This window comes from Vidua chalybeata, chromosome 2 (assembly GCF_026979565.1).
Source record: "Vidua chalybeata isolate OUT-0048 chromosome 2, bVidCha1 merged haplotype, whole genome shotgun sequence".
In the NCBI taxonomy this organism is placed as follows: domain Eukaryota; kingdom Metazoa; phylum Chordata; class Aves; order Passeriformes; family Viduidae; genus Vidua; species Vidua chalybeata.
Genome location: NC_071531.1, coordinates 23,678,798 through 23,701,268, shown reverse-complemented (window position 1 = coordinate 23,701,268; position 22,471 = coordinate 23,678,798). Strand labels below are relative to the sequence as shown.

Here is a 22,471-nt window from a genome sequence, read left to right as displayed (position 1 = left end):
TAGAAAAGTTCAACCTTTGGGGAGATAAATAGTGTAGGAACTTGTAAAACATTTTCTTTGATTGCCTTATAGGATGTACAACTAAATAGATTCACAGAAATCTAATTTTCAAATAAAAACAGGTATCAGTTTATTAGTGTGCTTTTGTATTTTATTCAAAGCCCACCTGCTAAAATAAGTAAATATTTAATAACCTTGTGGAATAAATGTTTTAATCGTTTTTTTGACATTAAAGTGGAAATTTTAGTCAAAAATTTGAAAACCTCCCCCAATGCTACATAAACTAGGACTAAGAAATTAAGAAAACAGAAACTCCTAAAAGGGTGTAAGAACACTTCATATGAGGGATGATACAAGGATTGCCTGCATGCATTTGCTTTTCAGTCTAAACTAGTCACATATTTGTGTTGTCCAGCCGTTAACTATATCTTCCATGAATAAAGTGTGTAAAGCACTTCTACCAGCAAGTCAGATTAAAAGGTATGAATTATTTTGATCAGTCCTAACATGGCTTAACATCCAGATGAGGGAAAAGAACCCAAGTAATGTGTAAGAGTTGCCTGAATTTTCCATTAACACATCCTGTTAGCATAGCCAACTTGTACTTGCTATACAATAAAATAGACTAGTGTGAAAAACAGCAAGAAGAAATGAGACAAAGCTCATTTTACAACCAGATGTCTATTAACTGTCTTTACTAATGCATGACAATGCAGACAAAAGACAGCCTCAAATAAAAGCAATATTTCTTTAAAGTGGGATTTATAAACATTCAGATTGCTATCTTATTAACAACAGAAGTATACAACTGACTTGCAGTATCTTCTTATTTTATGGAAAAGACAGCTTTTTTAACTCTGTGGCAGGAAAACTGTGCTTTACTGATCACTTCTGGAATTCTAATTACAATTTTTTTCCAGAAGCTTGTTAACATCATTTTATAAAGCAGACAAGCTTACACTTTTTGCAGAATATGGTAAAGCCTTAAAATGATGCATGCTGTATACATCTTTATTTGCAGACGACTTATTTAGAGAACCAGGTCATTCAACTTTACAAAGGTGTATTCTACAATAAGAAAAGCTGTCAAAATCCCTATAAAGTCAAGCTTACTTTTTATCATGAGCCAATCTCTTAAAATGCATTTTAAAAAGTGTTTCAAAGCCTGACTGTACAGCAAAATTTTTGAACTACACAATTTGAGACAAAGGAAAGATTGTCTTTGACACGTCTTACAAAGATCTGATAAAAAGCATTGGTTTTAAGTAGCAAAATAAAAGGAATAGTAATTTGTTAAAACATTCATAGATGATAAAGAAAAAACCAAGTTCCAAATTTTTAAATTCTACCAACCAGTGTATTATGGCATACACTGAGGTGCTTCTTAGCAACATAAGCAACATTGTCACCGACTGGCAGACTTGCCACAATGACACTAAGGTACTGCAGACCAGGGCAGAAAGCAGCTCAAGCACTTGTACAAACTGCAAACTGCCCCAAGTTCTGCTCTGTTCTCTCCAGAGCAGTGGCTGAGAGACAGCTCTGCAGAACGAGAACCAGGAGTTCAGCCAGGGGCTGCTGGAAAGCAATACATTCTCATCGGTTCTTTCTCCATTTCAATGTTTTATACAACCTGCTGGGAAAAGGTAATGAAATGAATGTTTCAAATTAAAAGCTTGGCACAGGTTGATGTAATAGTTAAAGCAGATGGAATGTAGGAATGGGATGAATATGAACTAAACTAGCTTTGCAAATCCTAATTATTTTTCTTCAAGTCTTCTAAGTATTACATAAATAATTATATACTTTCTGTCCAAAGATTTGAAAATGTCATAGAATCACATTTATTAAACATGTATTTAATATGTAAATTAGACTGAAATATGACAGTAATTAAAAAAACAAAAAAAACCAAAAAAAAAACAAAAAACAAACAAAAAAAAAAAAAAAAAAAAAAAAAAAAAAAAAAAACAAAACAAAACAAAAAAAAAAAAACCAAAAAAACAAATCACTCAAATAGATTTTTACCTAAAACAAATATTTGGAGAACTTTATGAACTATATTTGCTTTAACTAGCAGCATTACTAGACATTACCTATGGTACTTCTTGTCATTAAATATTGTTAAACTGCTCTTGATACACATCTCATGGACTCCATATTATGTCTTCTAAGTAGTTATCTTTCTACCAGTCTTTTTTACATTAACTCACTATCACCTCTCAGTGAAAAGAAATGCACCATATATTTGTCTGTCTTCTCTAAGAAATCCTTTCAGAATATTATTAGAAGAAAAAAAAAGTTGTTCAAGTATTAAAAAAAGAAAAAACAAAACAAAACCAAAAACCTAAATAAAAATCCCATAACTTGCAACACCACTTAAAATTTAGATTTTGGAAAATAATACAGTAGCATTTAGTAAAAGCAGTAAGTATTCTCACATTAGACAGCATTAGCTTGATCTCTCTTCTTTCATCACATTTGAACAGTTAATACCACTAAATACACTTCAAATTAAAATTTAGGTAATACCAAAATTGTACTGTGCTCTGAAGAGAGAAAAGCACCCATGACTAATGAAATTTTCCTGCTCTTCACTCTATTCATTTTCAGTCTCTTAGGCCTATTTGAAAAAGGCATTGCCAAAGAAGGAAATCTGTGGAAAGCAAACTTGGTGACTGTCAATCAGTGAGGGAAAGATGGATGCAAAGACCCTTTGGAAAGCTCATTTACATCCTTCGGTCATGCAGAAGGATTAACCCTCCCAAGGAATGTGTATTCAGAGCATGGAGTAAAGCTAACAGCTGTCATTTCAACACATCTATCAGGCCCTAATTTATGGGTTGAGATGATGAAGTAACAATGTCAAATTTAACCTGCAGGGAAGTGCTCTAACATTCCTCAAAAATTTAATTTCTAAGATAATGAAATACAGAATCATCTTTTTTCTGAGGCTGGATTCAGAAAATATTTTTAAACCTAAGCTTGACACTTATTTTTTAGAAGTGTCTTGAATGGTGCTCCCCTTTATATATGCTACCCAAACATTTCAACATCCTTTTCTTTATGTATAGTACCCATCAGAATATTTCTAAGGAATTTATAACAAAACCAGAACCATTATATTTCTTCCTTTGCCTTTTAGGGCTAATAGGATCTAACACAGATTTCTTTTTCCCCATGCAGCTCCAACACAAATTCATAGTCCTACCTCTGTCAGAAGATCTTTAATTCACTGGGACTCCGTGTCATCTCTAGATCAGTTGCCATTAGCTGCTTTATGTTCCTCAAATAATGTAAAAAGAGCCTGGAGCTGTATTAAAACTTTGCTATAAGTAGCTGTCACCTGAGAAGCCTTCCACAAAGGAGGGTCTGAAATGCCCCTCAAAAAAGGGACAATTTCAATACAAAGTGGAATACTCCCCCACCGACTTTTTGTAGACATGAAAGTATTAAACAATCAAGCTAACAAAAAACCATGGTAACAACAATCTTTCCCTGAAAGAGTTTGGAATTGTTCTGAAACTGAAACAGTTCTAAATTATTTTTCCACTCATAATGCTGGCCAGAAACTAAGTACCATGGGATAAAAAAGGGTGCTACTGTGGAAAAGTAAGTATGTATATCAATTAAATGTTGTTGTGGAGAATTTCACCGATCAATCACAAACTGAATTGAGCTGGGAATCTCAGTTTGAGACAAACTATTTTATTTTTGGCTACAAAATGTCTACTGTAAAAAATAACACTGGAGAGGCAATAGTGCCCTGCATAAACAAAAGAAATGTGTGCACCGGGAAGAAGACCAAAGAGTCTAAGACGGAAGAAGGAGAAGCACACCCTGCCAAAAGCCATGAAGAGTGTAAGATCCTCAGGAACTGGACCGAGGAAGAAAGTAAAACACAGGATCACCAGGCCCCTGAGGGAAGGAATAGGCTTTTACAGCCCTGCTCAGCTTTTCCTGGGGACCCCATCTACTTGCTGATGAGCCCAGTCCCAGGTGATGCCATGGCAGTGCCAGCTTCCAGCTCTTTCTCCAACTGTCTGTGACAGGGTCCCAGCCCCATCTGGCTGCTTGCCAGGTCGGGGCTGCTGACAGGCACTGTTACCAGCCCTGGCTCTGTCCACCATGCTCCAGGGATGCTGCCCAGCAGGGAGGGCATGGCCATCCTCTGGCTCCTCCTATTGCCTGGCTCCCTGGTGCCAAGGATAACCTGGACCTTGCTGCTCTACAACGAGATTGTTAAAACCTTTCTGTGTATGAAGGCTAGCAAAACTCTGACTTAAAAATACCACGTCACAGTTCCTTGTTAAAAACTGAATTAATGTAGTAAGCACTTTCCATCATCCTATTGGGAATAAGGAATACTCCAGCACTGGGAACTGCAGTGGAAGGTTCTGCATTAAGTCCCTACATAGTAATAGAGCTCAGTGTGCACCAGCAGCTGCTTATTCCAAAGAGGCACATAGCAACCTCCATCTATGCTCTGCATAGGCAAAACCAAAGAAGGTTGATTTCTTCTGCATAAAACAAAATCTTTAAATGCTCTTTCAGACTGTCCAAATGTAAAAACCCGTGTGTGACCTCCCGTCTACTATCACTGAGGCAACAATGACTGTAGAAAAGTTACATTGTGTAATTTTTGTCTATTCATATCCATCCACCTTCGAAGTAGACAACATGACCTTACATTTAGACAGCTAGAAGCAATCTAATGGCTGAGACAATGCAATTTAATGTAAAATAATCTGTTAAGGTAGTTTTGGCTAGGAAATGCTATGCGACAAAAATGTAGTGTCAGCAGAGTTAACCATAGAAATAACAGGCTGAGAAGTTAAAATCAACCACACCTAATAATAAACAAAGGTGAAAATTCCAACACAGCTGGGTTCTATGAACTCTTCTGCTTCACCATAGTGACTGAAGTAGAATCCTGACTGGGGCAGGCCATGCTCTCTGCTCTCAGAGCCAGCTGGCTCCTGCTGCAGGAGATGTGCTGCACAGAGCTGCCATGGAAGCTGTGCCTCTCCCAGAGCTATCCTGCATCACACAGATAATGTGCATGTACTTTAATGGGTTTGGAGTTGAATGGGAGTCAAGAGACACTTGACTGCTCCAGTGACCTAGAGCACTAATTTAGATAAATTCCTTATATTTCCTATAAAAAGAATAATACATAGATACATTCTACCGCAAAACTTGAGAGGCCTACAGATATAAAATACCATGCAAGAACTAAACACATAATTTAGCAAGAGCTAAATACTTTCTTTGGTTTCTCATTTGAATTCTGTATCAGACAGAAAAGACTACTAGCATTGTCCATTTAACTTTATTGCATTATTGTTCTTTATGATGAATCTACAACTACAGACTTCCATTTCTGTAGAAAGGCCTGACTTTCTGCAGGGGGAAGAAAAGCTACTCTTTCTCCTCTAATGTTTGGTTCTTCTTCTATAATACAGTTTTCTTAGATACAGCTGGGGGAAATTGGTACAGGCAACTATCCATCCTACTTATTGCATCTTCTATTCATTGGTCATGAGTTTGTGGTCAAAAATATACTATCATAAGTATGAAGATCGTAGCATTCCTTGACTGTACTAATTGGAGTCGTGCTGTGAAGGACCCATGAATAAGATCTCACCTAGTTTTAAGTTCTACTAGAAGAGAAGCAGACATCTTCTAGTTTTAGAGGGGTGCAGAATAAACTGTAAACAAATAGAGTCCCTGTCAAACAGGGAAGCCTGAGAAAACATTGAATTAACACTGGAAACTGCCGTTGGTATTTTTGGTAGAGCACTCGTATTTCCTGAAATGACCACAAAATGAAGGCCATTTCCCTACAGAATAGGAAGAAGAAATTGTGCTCACTTCTGACCATGATCCAGTGTGGTTGTATACAAAGCTCTTCTGGCACAGCAGGTATGCAGCTGCTCCAGGAAAATGCTGTTCCCAAGCTAATGATCACTGCTAGAAAGTGATTGTAAATTGTTATTAGGGTGAGCTAAAAGTGTACTGTATTCATTTACCATAGCTCAGCTGATGAGCAGTAAAAGCAGTAAGTCACTGAGTCCCAGTGATTGAGAAGCTTTCAGTCTTTATTGAGCAATGACTCCTTCAGATTGTGCCTTCTAAAAAGTGTTCCCTGCCTTTCAGCTTTTAAATTTCATACCAAAAATCAAAACTCCCCTCACTATTGCTTATTCCACACACTTATTTACTTTTATTTTAGAATTTTGTGTCCCATTTTTGATCTTACATCACACATGTTTTATACAATAAAGTCTTACCAACACTCACCCAGTACAAGGGAAATACTTAATTAATAATGTTTTTTAACTTCTAATGCCTTGTTTACAATGGCCTATAAAAGTCTTCTCTCTACAAGCTGTCATACACATAGTTTTACCTGCAGAATTTATCAGATTCTTGGTGTAGGCATAATTCATCTTACTTTTCTAGTCCTTTGACAGTTGTCCTCCTTTGCATTGCTCATGAGTTGTTCCTAGACCAATTCTTCGTTTGACTTTGATATTTCAATACTCTAATGCCTTGTCATTCCAAAACATACACCGGAGTAAACAAATTATTCTACCCAGTTTATCCATCTCTGTTTGCTGGAACCATCTTCAAGCACAGTTTATTAAAACTGACATGTGATTTACTATCTTATTACTCTCCTAATTATGATATCAAACTGTCTATCTACCAGCCTGATATAAAGATTCCCACAGCTACTTTGAATGTCCCCAGTTTTGGGCAATCAGGAGGTTTTAATTTTTATTGAAAACAGTCATAATTTTTTTCCAAGAAACCAGCAAAATAGATATCACAAAGAATGCCTTATCATACACTAATTTAAAAAAATAATTTTCCCAAAAATTAATTTTCTAATGACATTTTAGAATATGCTAATCTAAATGTGATTAAAATATTTTTTATGGCTCCACCACTGTCTGGTTGTAACATTTAATGCTAACATTCTGCAGTCACAGGCCTTGACACTGGGCATGTTTGCAGACATGATGCAATGTTTTGCATGAGGACCCTATCTGGGTTAACAAGACTGTTTATTGTAAGGGTTAATGAGCTCAGGCAAAAATCTGAACTAGACTAGACTGCTAGAGAGCTCCAGCTTTGAAATTTAGGCTGTTTGGGGTAAGTCTGCATGATTAGTATGTACCACATGGAGATACAAACTGCTTCTCTTCACTGATACTAGAACCCACCACTTCATGAATCAGATATGTTAACTCCATTAAAGAGTTCATATAAAAAACCTCTTACTTCTGCTTTGTCTTTTCAGGAATGCAGTTAAATGCAGTTCTGAGATAATGACTCAGATTATTAATTCACATTATTCAATAAAATTCATTCAGTCCAGGTGGAGGGACAGTAAGTGTCTCTTGAAGTATATTTATTTATAAAAAATGAAATAGAAATGCAAATATGACTTTGAAATTATCATGTTTGCTACACAGAAATAATAAAATTAATTCCTTTTTACTAATTTTTCTTAGATCTTGTATTTTCTCTTCAAGTATCCTTTGCTTAAAGTTATTAAACAGAAAATTACTTACCCCAGAAAATTGAATTAATGCTATTTCATTATGTCAGTTGCAGATCTTTTATGAGATTCATGACAAAAAAACAATGCAGAACAGGGTCAAAGGAAAATAACCAATAAGTCCCAAGATGAACCCCTCTCTTTTGAAACCCCTCTCTTTTTAAATTGCATAGAACACTTCATACTTATTAATCAGGAGGCTTATAGATTTTTTTTTTTTATGTCATATACTCCATCTGTTAAAATGTTTTTAATTTTTCACTTTATATTTTCCCCTGAAGGTGGCATTCACAACGAGTAAATGACTAGAAATATTGGTACACAGGAAGAGTCCTTAATCCAGCAAATGTTCAAGCAAGGTAGAACTGTAACAGCAAAAAGAATTTTGTGAAAGGGAAACTGGAATTTATTTTATTGCCTTCTTACATGCTGCTTTGATGTACAGGTAAACCTGTCGTGTGCTTTCAAACATTTGGAAATTGGGTAGCAATGTAAACATGTTGCACAAGCTGAACTGATGTGGCTCTATGACTTCTGTTTCACCACAAGGAGCAAGCTGAACCATAAAACAATGGACTGACTGGGACAAAGGGGCAAATCCCAATTTCAAACATTAACAAGTCCTTTGTTGCTGCTGATGCCTTCTCGATTCTTTTCTCTGCTTTGATTTTTTGTTCTATGCTTTGATTTTCTTCCTCTGCATCACAGAATGAATGAACTGAACAGCAAGTTAAGCACCTCTTTGAGTGTATTGTGTAGAGTCACTAACGCTTTCTGAAATATGTAATTTCGAAGAGGTCTAGTGTTCAGTGTTCAATGTTGAAGGTAGGTGAACATCTTAAAGAAAGTTTGATATTTAAAAGGATTTTAAAGTATTAAGTGACATAAATTTCAATTTATTTTCCATGGATACAATTCAATTTTTTGAAAAGTCACATGTTGTAAAGTCACACAGAGGTGAATCTGCTAGTAATGGCACTTAGCATAATGCAGCATTTTAATTTTATTTTTCCTCCAAGGCATCTGAAGACCTTTTGATCTTTCTTCCAATTCAGTATATTGTTCTTCTACTCATTGATCTAGCTAAAGTATAAATACCACAAGAATGAAAATAAACAACACTATTTCCCTCACATTGTCTTTCAGTGCTAATACTACCCCTTTTCAAAATCACGATAGATATTTACTATATTATTTTAAAAATTTCAATAACTCTACAAAACCCAGCATATAATGCATACACATATAGGTATAATGGGAAAAATATTTTAAAGAGAAAATTTTCACCTTCATGTATAATTATATTCTGACCAAAACTGGTTAATTAGAGAAATAACAACAGGTACATTAAATTCAGCAAAGCATCCACACTTGCCTGTTCAAAAGTATTCTTTTGAAATTCTTCAAATCCAAAAATATCTAATACTCCAATTTCAAATGCCTGGTCACTGGGGAAAAAAAAAAGATATTACAGATAATAAGAATTCAAGCAAGTGAATAATACATCTGTTGCTTCTGACAGAAGTATTTCTGTTCTAGGACAAAAGCAGGCTGTATTTCAAAAACATGGATGAAATACACAAGCAGACCATGTACAGAATAGAATCAAAATTCTAATAACAACCTGAACATACTGAACAGAAACAAAGAAAAAAAAAAAAAAAAAAAAAAAAAAAAACCCCAAAAAAAACCCCAAAAAACCCAGGGTTCAAGATTGCTTTAGCAGCTATGCTAAAAACTAAATTTGCAAGAGAAGGAAAAAATCTTAACCTCCTAAAGTCCAGTTTCTGGATATAGGATATATATAAGGATATATGGATATATATATAAGGATATAGGTACCCATTTTCTGACATCACAGACAACCTTTTTGGGGACATTTCAAAAGTGCCTGGCTGCACTCAGTTATTCTTTCCTGTTTATATTTCTTTGGCAGCCAGAATTGTTTCTACAGAATGTACTTCAAGGGAAACCTGTTAAGCACAAGTCCTCTCTGTGTCAGCATCAAGCAGAATTTCTGGGCTCAGGCTGCCCAAGAGGTTATATATCCCAGGGGAAAGAAAGTCAGGGGTCAGGCCTGAAGAAGGCAGATGTTCCTTCTCTGTATAAATGAGTAGTTCCTGATGTTGCATCTAATTTGTTGTGTGTCACTGCATGCATTCAGGGAAGGGATTTCATTGTGGCCAAGTGGAAGGAGTGGAAGGATCAGGGTAGAGCAGTCACCTAGGATTTGGACAGAAGAACTGGGAAAAGGACAGAGGTGCTACTATTCTGTACTTGGGACTGAGTCATTGTAAGCCTGATCTGAGAGGAAACTAAATTCACTGCAGTGAGCAAAATGAATATTTTGGGATATTCTGTTGCCTGCTTTACAACAATAACATTGCAGATTGCTTGTTCTGAGATCCTTCCATATTTTTTTCTCCATAATCTAAGTTTCCTCTATGTCTAAAGCTCTGTGAGTATTAGGCTATAGATGTAAAGGAGAAAAAGATGAACCACAGTTGAAGTACATGAATATGGTTCCATTGCAGTCATTGTAACCTTCTATCATGCCATTAGGTGAAAATCCAGCCCTCAAAATAAATTCCTGTATAGCAAACAAACAAAATAAAATCATTTAAAAAAAATGCATATTATAAAACAAGCTGGGAAAAACAATCCTCAGGGGCAAGCAGAGCCTTTATCCGAAATCATGCCCAAGAAGTTTGTCTTCATTTCAAAAGCACACTAGTTCAATGCACTCCTGATTGTCACAGGACTAGCTGTGTGTATAAATGTCAGACATAGATTGTTACATAATAAATCTAGTCCAGAATGGCATTGTTGGCCAGGGGAGGTTATCAGGAGGTCGATTAGCCTCCAAGGGAATTTCTACAAGGAAAAGCATAAAGCTGTATCACCACATCCATCTCTAGCAATGAATGCAATTTAAATTGGGTTTTAAAATGTAAGCCTCATTCACAACTGCTCCTGATTAGAGACGGGGAGTGTACATTCCTTGTCAAAAGTAGTTTTCAATGAAATCTGTCCATTTATAGAAAGAAAAATTAAATTTTTAAAAACAAACTACCTCAGAGAAATTAATATTGAAAATCCAGAATAATTATGTCATTTAAATTTGTTTTGGGGGAAAAAAAGAGAAGCTTGAAATTTCAAACACTTTACAGGTTTTCACTCTTTTTTTTTAAATTTTCTTTATTTTTTTGCCCATTTGTATGTAGCCTTCCTTATAGGAAGGCAAAACATGACCTGCTGTGTAGCATTGTACAACAGCTGAAATATTGCATTATATTTCACAGGTTTTGAGAACTATTAATACAGACAAAACAACTTATCACTTCTCTGACTGATTCAATTCATAATTTCAGACTGGATTTTTTACATCCCTGTTGATTCTGTGGCTGTTATTTTGTCAAATTAGTCTCTCTTACTTTCCCTCAAGGAATATATAAACATTTGCATTAGGAAAAGACCAATACAAACTGACTTAATGAATTATTAAAAGTCAGGAAAACAGGAACCTTAGCTTCCAAAACTCTGGGTAAAAGTCTTAGTGCATTCCTTATCAAAACTGTGATATTTGTGACAAAATATATTGGCTTGCATATATAATGGAGATGCATTTTTTGACAGAAAAACTCTCAGTGTTTTTATGTACTCCTCTTGATAATTTTGCTCTAGTATTATTAGGAGATGCACACACCACATTAAAAGAGCTGGAGGTTTTACATAATTAATATCTTGCCTACGGGACAAGTATAACAGCACTAGGGTCTATATCCTCTACAACAGTGACATTTTACTATTACATTGTGCTATTTATGTGCCAAATCTCTTCAACCATGACAGTAATTTTCTGTATTAAATTATTGTTCCGATTTTGAAAACTAAATAACAACTGACAACACAATATCCAAATTAAAAGCATTGCTTTATATGTGATTGCAAATTACTTTGTTCTTTTAATCTTTCTTCTTGTCTTTCTCTTTTCCATATCACTTTTCTTGCCAGAAGGAGGGTCCATATATCTTTTTACTGGCTAGCTGTCAATCATATTAATTCCAGCAAAATTACTTTCCTTAAATAATCATAGCAAAGATTCCCAAGGCAAAATAAAGCATGAGTGATTCCATGTTAACAAATGAAAGGACATGTCACCAGGGTCTAAAAGAACAAATATTGGAAAAAGGCACTTTTTTTTCTGAAAGATTTCCTTATTTTCTTATTTTATGTTTACTAATTATCACTGACACATTTCTTCATTATATTTCAGATATTTAATATGTATAACTAAAACAATTGTGGTTTTAATGGGGACTGAGACTTTGATTTCAAGTTTGAACATATTTCCCAGAATATAAAGTAGAAAAAAAGAATTTGCTGACGTTTGAAGAACTTTTTTATCTCTTATATCAGCATACAGGTGTAAATAATTTAAAAAAAGCATGGATGTTCACTATAAGTCATTTTGGTTTTCTGATACACAAAACAGCATTTGAGGTTACAATATTTTATGTCTCCAGCTTTGCCTTTTTTTCTCACAACATCTATGTAAAGATATCCTTATAAACTAGAAATAACTTTTTAATCTTGTACACTTAATTGTATTATAAAGAAACTACATAAAAATTACTGGCAACTCCTAAAAACAATATACATACAGAAAATATCCTAATCCACCATCTTGGCAGACATCTTGCCATTCATCAAGAGATGCTCTGAAACCATTTGCCATTCCTTGCAAGGTGAACAGAACTCCCTTTACAATCCATCTGACCCAGTGCTTCAGACAAACCTAGAGAATGTTATTTGTTCACTTTTATTTTATTGCAGATGGTTCTTAGCTCCAAAATCCATGGAGTTCATTCTTTTTTTTCTTTATCTTTTGCAATCTGCCAGCAAAGAGCAGTGAGATGAATCTGTTGGGGGAGGGTGATCTAATGCACCTTTTCATCTGCGTAAGATACAACAGTTCTTGCTCTTTCTCCAACTGCTGCCAGTAATGAGGAAGGCTTAGTCCTGATCTGGATATACTGGAAGTGATACTGATTAATGAGGAAATAGTTTTCTGATTAGATTAAGTATATAGCCTAGCGTTCAAATGAGGTCCTTCAGAATCCTAATTAAAAAGCCCTCAGTTTTCCCAGGGGAACAGATTATACCTGTTGTCACAAACACAGTTCTTGAAGGGAATAGGCTGAATACTTCCAGTTGGATATGTTGTTCTTCATCTTAAACAATTATCAAACAAAATTAGTTTCTGATATGTTTGAGGGAGATTTTTCAATAATCTGAAACTGTTGCTGAGATTTGGTGTCATTGCCATGTCTCTCAGTTATCTTGCTCAACAACTGCAATTTTTCTTTTAATATTAACTTACCCAGGTGTGAGTGGTGCATATAGAGATGGTGGCTGGACACAACAGAAGGAAACACTGGCTCCATATCTGACAGACATTTTTTGAGTGGCTTGACAGTTATGGCAAGAAAGAAGAAGTATATTTGCCAGTGTACTCAAGGTCTATAGCGCTTTCATTAGTAGCACATACTCTTCCTCAGCTCTTTCAAGTGAAATTTGTTCTGTGCTTTCAAAAATTGCATTATCTAGTTAAATGAAAACTGGAAATTATCCAGAATTAAGCAGATTTCAAATTATGATATTATGCACCAAATCATATTAGATGCTTTGTCGTTTGCCTGTTTTAAAGACTTCTTTACCTCCACATATAGAAACAATTCTCATTATGCTGTGGGTTCAGATTCTGAACAGGAAGTTCCTTTCCATCATTCCTGCACTCCCAGCACCCTTCTACTGCATTCAGTAATAGATAAATAAATGTTTTAGGGTTTATTTTCTGATTTTTCTTCTGAAGTTAGGGAGGTTTCTATTCCAGAATATCTTGTTCTATAAATCAGATAATATACTAAGAATTTTCTAAATGAGACATCTGAGGTCCTTTCTTTGCCCAAATAAGTGTTCCTACTGCTACTCTTTGGTACTATTTGAATTTTGATGGGTATGAACATACAGTCAGAATATAAAAGCTTTCAGAAACTACCTTTTTAGAAATAATCTGTATGCTCTGTGTGCAACAGAAATCTATGGCTGACCTGGTGGTACAGACAGAAAGCATGACTGAATGCCAGCTTTCTTTGTTTATCTCTAATGCTGCCACATAAGAATCTCAGAATGGCTCAGGTTGGAAGTGACCACAGTGGGTGATCTGGTCCAAACTTCCTGCTCAAGCAGGGTCATCCCAGAGCACATGGCACAGAACTGCATTCAGATAGCTTTTCAATATCTCCAGTGAAGGAGATTCCACAGCATCTCTGGGCAGCCTGTTGCAGTGCATGGTCACCCATACAGTAAAATAGTTGTTCCTCATGTTCAGGTGGAACTTCCTGGGCATTAGGTTCTGCCCATTGCCTCTTGCAATCTTGCTCGGCACCACTGAGCAGAGCCTGGCTCCACCCTCTTGACACCGGCCCTTTAGATTTTATAGACTGAGATGAGGTTCCCCTCTCAGTTCTCTCTTCCCAAGACTAAACAGGCCCAACTCTCTCAGCCTTTCCTCATAAAAGAGATGCTCCAGGCTCTGAATCATCTCTGTAGCCCTCCACTGGACCTGTTCCAGGAGCTCCATGTCTCTTTTCTCCTGAGGAACCCAGAGCACTCCTGATGTGGCCTCACCAGGGCTGAGCAGAGGGGCAGAATCACCTCCCTCCACCTGCTGCCAATGCTCTTCCTAAAGCACCCCAGGACACCATCAGCCCACCTGGCCACAAGGACACTGCTGGCTCATGGACAGCTTGTTGTCCACCAGGACAGGTCCCTCTCCCCAGAGCTGCTTTCCAGCAGGTCAGTCCCCACGCTGTCCTGGTGCAGGGGATTGTTCTTCCCCAGGTGCAGGACCCTGCCTTTGCTGAATTTCACACAGTTCTTCCCTGCTCATCTCTCCACCCTGTCAAGGCTGTTCTGAAGGCTGCACAGCACTCTGGGGTATCAGCCACTCCTCTCAGCTTTGTGCCCTTAGTGAACCTGCTGAGGAGACATCTGTCCCATCATCCAGGTCATGTATGAATAAGGTGAACAATACTGGGCCCAGTAATGGACCCTGAGGGTGACTGCTAGAGAGAGGTCTCCAGCTAGACCCAGGCCCTCTGGGACCTGCTGTTCAGCCAGACTTTATCTACAAAACATTTATCAGCTTTTTATCAGGTTTTATCTACAAATAAAGAAAATCTTTTCTAACTAGCTGATAAAACAACATGCCTTAAACTTACTAGCAGGCAAGGAACACAGTATCAAGATTTTCTCAGGGACATATATCTAATTAGCTTGTTTTCCATGAGAAATGAAAAACAATATTTCACAAAAATTCACAGACATTCTTAAATCTCCATAAAGAAAAAGCCCTCTTGCAGAATGAATCAGGGATTGTTAAAACATTACCTTAAGTCATTTCATTACTCATTTGCATCACCAGATCCAACTTTGCTAACGTGCAAGCAATTACATCAAAATGCCACATTAAGGCAACTGTGAATCTACAAAACTGAAAATCAGCATACATATCTGAATGGAAGTAAAACAGAGTAAACTTTGAAGAGTTAAGAGTCTTAGGAAGAAATTCATCAAGACTATTTTGATAATAATAACATCAGTAGAATTGGAAATCATTCTATAGATGAGTGAAGATAAATATCAATAATAAAAAAAAAATTATAAGCACCTGTGAGAAATGTTATTAGCTTTCTTCTAATTCCTCTCTAGGGGACAATTATGGCAAAATAATTTCTCCACAGTTGATTTTTTAAAAATACTTGAAGAATGAATAAAATAAACAAATTTCAGATCTTGCAACCAGTCTGAACTAGCATGTAGTGTTATAATTTTGTTAAAACTAGACAAAATTATAAGTTTTTAAGGAAGAAAACAACGTTTCTAAAGGTGCTTTATCTTACTTAACACCATCATTAAAATTCTTGCTTTATACCTATTGAATAGTATTTCAAAGTAATTAATTTGCTGGATTCTGGCAGCACTTTTTATTTTCTATACTTATTACCTTTAGAGCTTGATCTTTGAAGCTTTTCACAGAGTCATCTCACCTTTGATTAGATCTAATGATCATCATTCCTTTTATTTTGCCTAAAACCTGTCACAAGCTTTTTCTTAGTAAATATAAATCAATTTTTAAATATCAAAATCAAGTATTTCCACAATAAAAGTTAAACATGGATAACCAGCTTCCTCAAAAGTGCCAAGTAAAAATGCTTCTTTTAGAGTTACTAAGCCAAGAAATATAATTTTATTGCTTCATAAATTCTTACTGGTGTGATGGTAGTACAGCTAAGCTGCCTCACAACAGAACAGGAGAACTGAGTTAGAAACCTTATTCCAGGTTTCTGATGAAGGCTTCATCCTATCTGATAAGTAGTAATTCTGTCAGTTTCCAACTGGGGAATAAAGTGTGGCCTGGAATGTATCAGACTTATGTAGTCACATAAGTTAATGTTTTTTGTGGATCTTTCAGCAGAGGTTTATTAAAACTGCACCAAACTGGAGATATAATCCTGCTAACTGATAGCTGCTCAGATGTATTTGAACTAAATCTGACCCATTAATCACAAATTTATTGCAGTAACCCACCTTGCATCTAGAACTATTCTGTGCCTTGATTTACTCCTCCAGTTTAAACAATATGATTAGGCTGGACCAAAAAAAAAAAGGCTGTATGTGGGCTATTTCAACCAAGGCTGAAATATCAGTGAAGGATGATCAACCTTATTTCCACTTAAAATAAGATACTTAGCTTCAAGTTTGGAAAGGGAATGAAGCTAATTTTGGCCTGATAAAAATTTAGCATATCTTGTCAGTACTGCCAATCTATCCTGAGCTGGTTAGCTTTCTATAACCAGCTTAAATGAAGAACTGTCCCTTTTCAAGCATAGGTATAATATGCGACCAGAGGAGACTTGCAAATTCCTCATTTCTGATACATAAACAGGTGTCCTGTTTTAGCTGGGACTTACAATGTTACACAGTCTTCAAGTTACCTCACAAGTAGGAATACTTTCACTGAGAAATATTTTCATAAGGTAAAGGTCACCTCTTCTACCTAGTGATTGCACTAAAAGGAGACTACAAGGTAGACAATATACAAACAGTTTTGACTTTCATTATTTGAAGATCCTATGATATCTAAAAATTATAGGCTTATATTAACAGAAGTACACAACACCCTATTCTGAAAGAATATAAGATATCAAATTGTAAAATTACATACTGAAAAAATATTTCAAATTATTTAAATATTTTTAATATATCAGATCTAAGTTTCTTTCTTAACAATCACTACAAAAAAGCTCACTGTAATTAGAAATGCCTGAGCTGGATTGTTGTTCGCCACAGACATGCATTGAGCTAAGCCTCTATTCCATAAATCCCAGGAATGAATGAGGAAGAATTGTGACCTCATGTTACTGCCCTTCCTTATTATATAGAGAGTATGTCAAATTAGGCCATGGACTGGAAAATTGCCCTATCTTACTGTCACAAACAGACAAGTAAAATCATTCCATGTTACTTGAGCAGAAGTGAGACACTCTGGTGGTGTATATATGATGAGAGACAGATTTTAGGTGCAGAAAGCTGCAGAAAGCATTACTCAGGTATGGTACCTTTTTCTCCTAGCTACACCCATGGAAGAGAAGAGATTTGTCACTAACTGGTCTATGAATAGGAATAAAAATAAGCTTGTGAAGTCCTCAAACTCTAAAAGAGGATACCTTGTCCTATGCAGACATAGAGATATGATATAAAGAAAACATATTTATGAACATTCCACGTCTGCTGCTAGTAGATTACCATTTACCAATAATTCCAAGGCACTTGCATTTCGTGTTCATAAGAAAGCTCAGCTGAGCATATAAGCTGTTGAACTTTGATTAAGTCATGTGCATATGATCATCTAATTAGGTCTAATGTCTTAGTTTGTTGCTTTGATTCCACTGAGATTTCAAGTTTTTTGTTCTTTTAATTTATTTTTTGACTGCTCCACTGATGCACATTAATTAGCATTCATTTTTCCAAGAAGCCATGCTGGATAGCAACTGCATCAAATTTAGAAGATGCCAACCTAGAGAACATTCTTAGAACATTTAAATAAGTTAAGTTTAAACATTCATTTGAAGGCTTTTGAAAAAAATTCTGGTTTTAATACCCTGTGCTAAGGTCACTGTTTTGGGAAGAAAGAACAAGTATGTTCTGCATTAAAAAAGCACCGAGCAGCATTTTGCATGTTGAAAGGCTTAGCTCATTCTGTACTGTCAAGTCCTAAAAGGCTATTAATTGTAACCACCAATCTAGATTACCACATGAAGTACCATGGCCCCCTATAGAAATAAACATATAAACAAATATATTACAGTAGAAACAGCTAGAAGGAATGGCCAGTGCTTTAAAGATCCAAGCATCACTGTCATGCTATTAGAAAATTCTTTTAAACTTTATCAGTGTGCATTAAATTCCACCATTTAAAGGACTCATGTTTCTTTTACAGTTCTGGATTTGAACAGATAATGGAACACCCAATAGTTTCCAATGGCACTCCTACCTGCCACTTTCCTCTTGATTTTGAAGGTAGCAGTTGATTGTGTTGACTAAAAAGCTAAATAAACGACCATATAGAGATTTTGCCAAGAGATCCCGGTAAAAATCTGCAATCTCTATAGTGTGCCTCCGAACAATCGTGTCTCCTAAGAGAAAAAGCAGAAAATGGAGATGAAAGTGTGCTGTAAACTTCACCTTAAGTAATTTTAGTTTCAGTAAATTTAGCTACAGTTACTTCTCCTTTGCCAAACATTTACATGGTGTTAGCTTTTTTTCTGAAGCCTCCAGTGCAAGATGAGAAGACTGTCAACACTCAAAAGATTTTAAGTTTGGAAATACATGCCTTTATACTTTGTTCAAAAGAAATGTGTATGAGTACTACACAGAACTAATATTTTACTGAATATATTATTTTGAGATTTTTTTCCCTAAGACACTCCTGTTGATTATAGTTCTTACTAATATTCTATATTAATGTCCAATCTGTTATCTTTACACATCTTTGTAACATGAATCAAGTTAGGAGCCCATCAGCATCACAGTGTGAAATGCTTTGTTCCGTATTACAAAGGCATTTCTAATTTAGTGGCCCAGTCTGATTTACTGCATGGCAGATAAGCCTACATATTCCTCAGAGGGAATATTTACAAGACCATAGAAGAAATAAGAAACAAAAAGAAGAAAAAAGAAAAAAAAAATTGACAGCTTTTAAATTTTTTTTAAATCAGAAGGCTCAAAATGCCACCAGGTCTGATCTATGAGAATGTAAGCTTGGAGATTACCTTTAAAATACTGAACATCAGTTGTTAAGGCTGAAGCAAGCTCATCTGGTGAAACCTGCAGCATCCCTGCCACTGAAAGGAAAAGAAAATGTGAAGACTGATTTATGCGATACTGCATATTTCATTTTTTACAACAGATTTTCTTCTGTAGATTTCTTTTTGAACAGTGAAAGAATCCAAACATTAAAGACAAGGGTGCTGTCACAGGAGTAATCAAAATTAACTAACACATAAAATTGGATTACTATAATCAGTACTTTGTGAAGTATGAGTGTATCTGTACATTGCATTACAGCTTTCTTTTCCCTTCAAAGACTACTCATGACTTTCCCCAGGGTTTGGTAGACTTTCTATGGCATTAGAGTGAAGGTATGCTACTCATTGACATTCTGTATTCATAAGCCACTTGGAAATCTGTTAGTGACCAAGAGGGCAAACTTCAAAGCACAGAAACAAGAGACCCTTTTAAGACGTAGATTTTGAATGTGAGGAATTCAATTCAAGGCAAATTGTTCTGCTGTTGACAAGCAGTGCAAAAGCATATCAAAACAAGCCTGCACAAAGTGCACTGTACAATTTCTTTTGGCAAATGATAACATTAAATATGACATTTAATTAGCTAATTTGCAAGACTGGCACTTTATTTCATCCCATAAAAATCTGTAATTTATAAAACATCCAAGTGAATTGCATACTGTCTTCCCACAGTTATGAATTTTCAGAAGTCATTTTTTTTGTCTCCCTGGAATTGTGTTTCCATCTGTTGGTGGAACAGTGCAACTTCCCTGCTGTGGGAGCAAGCAGGCGATGCTCCAAGGTCATGTCCTACTGACCTTGCTCCAGCAGCTGCAGGTCTGACACAAACGCTGTCTCAGCATCTGTCAGGGATGTAAAGCGAATGTCTCCAAGATGCAGAATTGCTGAGAGAATCACAAACAGGTTCTCCACCTCCTGCAGACATTTTTTTTCAGAATTAAAGATAAAGAAAAGATCTGTTGGACACACCAGTGAAAGGCAATGCTTTATAAAAATATAAATTCTGTTAGTTTCTATCATCAGCATTTGATAAGTTGAAAAGCATTCACATGTGAATTATTGACAGGAAATTTGAAATCAAACTGGAACCTAGCTAGGACATGAACCAACAAAATTACTTTTTATTTCCATGTTTTGATGTCACTTAACTACTGGGTTAAGAAAGTTTTTCCTGATGTGATAAAAATACTGATATATCTTTAATGGATACATTGTTTCTGCAAGAAATAAAACTTATCTTGTCCATAGAGAATTTCCATTGAGACAATTTCTGTATCTGGGAACAGCCAAAGGATTTTTTGCTTCAAAAAATCAAAGTGTCTAGCTCTATAGGTTCTTGGTATTAAAAGCTGCAATTAAGGTCTGAAAGAAACAAAAGCAATTTTCCTTACCCTCATACTTTCCCTTTGGGATTGCATATTCTTCTGTGATGTCTCAGATTGTGAAGCAGTTATCTTTAAAGACAGAGTTTTTCTGGCCTCATTTTTATCACAGCAAGAAGAAAACTAACTTTCTTTGGTTGTTTTGGTTGGTTAATTACATTTGAAGTACTTTTAAATTCAAGAAAAAATATGATCCATGGAATATGAACCTTAAATCCTAAAATATGAAAAGCATTGTGTGTTTTTGGAAGGTGTGGTTTTTTTTTTTTTTTTTTTGAAGGTCAGTTATATAACGATGGTGCTTCTTAAAATAGTAAAACAGGAAGCCTGATATCCACTATAATATTACCTGGCATTATGTGCAGCAACATGAATTGATAATTCTTGAAATATTTTTGAAAATTAATATTTAAAACCCGATTCTGCTGCAACTGCAGAAGTGACATTAAGAAATTTCATTTATCAGAATTTGAAGACTAAGATTATACATACATTACTAATGAAATACTTAGCTAATACATCCCCTTTTTTTCTCAAGTTTTCTTCATTTCTTCATGTTCCTTTCCCTGATAAATATGCCAATCATCAAAGGACATTAGAAAAGTTTACAGTCTTTCTGGGATAGATTATAGCACCTCCAGTGCTGTTTAAGCATGTTTGCTTCTCTAAACTACACTTTAAGACAAGAATGTCAATCTCTTACTGTATGAGAGAGGTGTCAATAGGGAAACAGTGTATTTTAGTATTACATGGTACCAATGCTGCAGATTCAAAAAATCCAATATATACAGAGAAAGTCTGAACAAGATAACTCTTAAAATAGAAGAAGTTATGCTAATATAGCATTCAAAGTAACATTCACTGCTATACTCTGCTTCTTGGGATGGTATCTCAGGCAAGATGAAATGTCACACTGACAGTGCACTCCTTGCTTGTAGGTTAACTCTTTCAGAACTGGTTTGGGGATTACTGTGCAGCACTGAATGACAGTGGGCTGGGATAGCTTTTGATTCTGGTGATTTTGGTAAGGTCTCAGGAATATTTCACATCCCAGATTCTCAAACACTTTATCACTGTGTAAGATGCACGTTTCCCCACCTTTAAAACAGTAGTTGGTTTTAATAAACACTAACATTCTTTGGAAGATAGCAGTAATGACTGCTAAGGAATTTTTATGTAGTTCTTCAAAAAGATTATCTACTCTATCATGAAATGTGGCTAGGTAGTCAAAGAATGATACATACAAACCTCTCCCTGTACCTCAGAAGTAATGGGTAGAAATTTTAGGAATGTGTTTTATCTCCATACTGCCCTCTAACATTCAACACAGGAGATCAGCCTGCAGTACTTGAGAGTTTCACAGATTTCTTGTCCCCTAAATATTATTCTAATGCTGTCTGAATACAGAGCAGCTTTCAAGATGTTGACACTTTTCTGAGAGGTAACTTATTTTCAAGAATTCTGAGTGAAATACTGGACTCAAAAGAATACTGTATATGAAACATTCTCAGACAGTACTGCAAGCTTATAAATCATGATCTATTTAGCATTCAATTATTTACTTATGGGCTGAACCCCTTCCTCAACAAAACAGAAACATTAATGAAAGAGCAAAAGAGATCCACCAAACTGTGAAGACTGGGCTTAATCCAGAAGTGTCTGGACTTTTGTTGCTGAAATCTACTAGTACAGAGCTTGAGCCACTAAGATTAAGGAATAATATTATCAAATATAGTCATGTGTGTTCAATTTTGTACATGGCCTCATGAACATTCAGTAAATAAACTCTACTCTTCATTACATTGAAAGGTGACAATTTTTACTGCTTTAACTAGGGAATGCCAAACAGCTCCATGGTGTACCACTACCACCACAGAAGTCTATCTCCCACCTTAATAACAGCTTCAGCAGATTAACAAAGTTTTGCTGATTGCCCTTGATTCTTTTTTATTACAACTGCTGCCCATCTGTCATTTTTGATGATGTTTTAACTTATATTTACATTAACCTTTTGTCCCCTTCTTTCTAATGATATTGTACAGGAGTAGGTTCTTACCTCCTTCTAAAACTACTGTTGCTTATGT

The 22,471-nt window shown here is 35.7% G+C and overlaps 1 protein-coding gene across 1 annotated transcript in view; it reads right to left on the bottom strand.

Annotated features, from left to right (window-relative positions):
- The window catches only part of MYO16 (myosin XVI), a 353,672-nt gene that overhangs the window by 95,356 nt on the left and 235,845 nt on the right, over positions 1–22,471 (bottom strand). Inside the window, exons 18-21 of the mRNA XM_053935810.1 lie at positions 19,803–19,920; positions 18,970–19,041; positions 18,192–18,333; positions 8,946–9,018 (exon numbers count right to left, since the gene is read on the bottom strand). Of these exons, the coding sequence (XP_053791785.1) occupies positions 8,946–9,018; positions 18,192–18,333; positions 18,970–19,041; positions 19,803–19,920 (405 nt within the window). The remainder of the gene's footprint in view (positions 1–8,945; positions 9,019–18,191; positions 18,334–18,969; positions 19,042–19,802; positions 19,921–22,471) is intronic.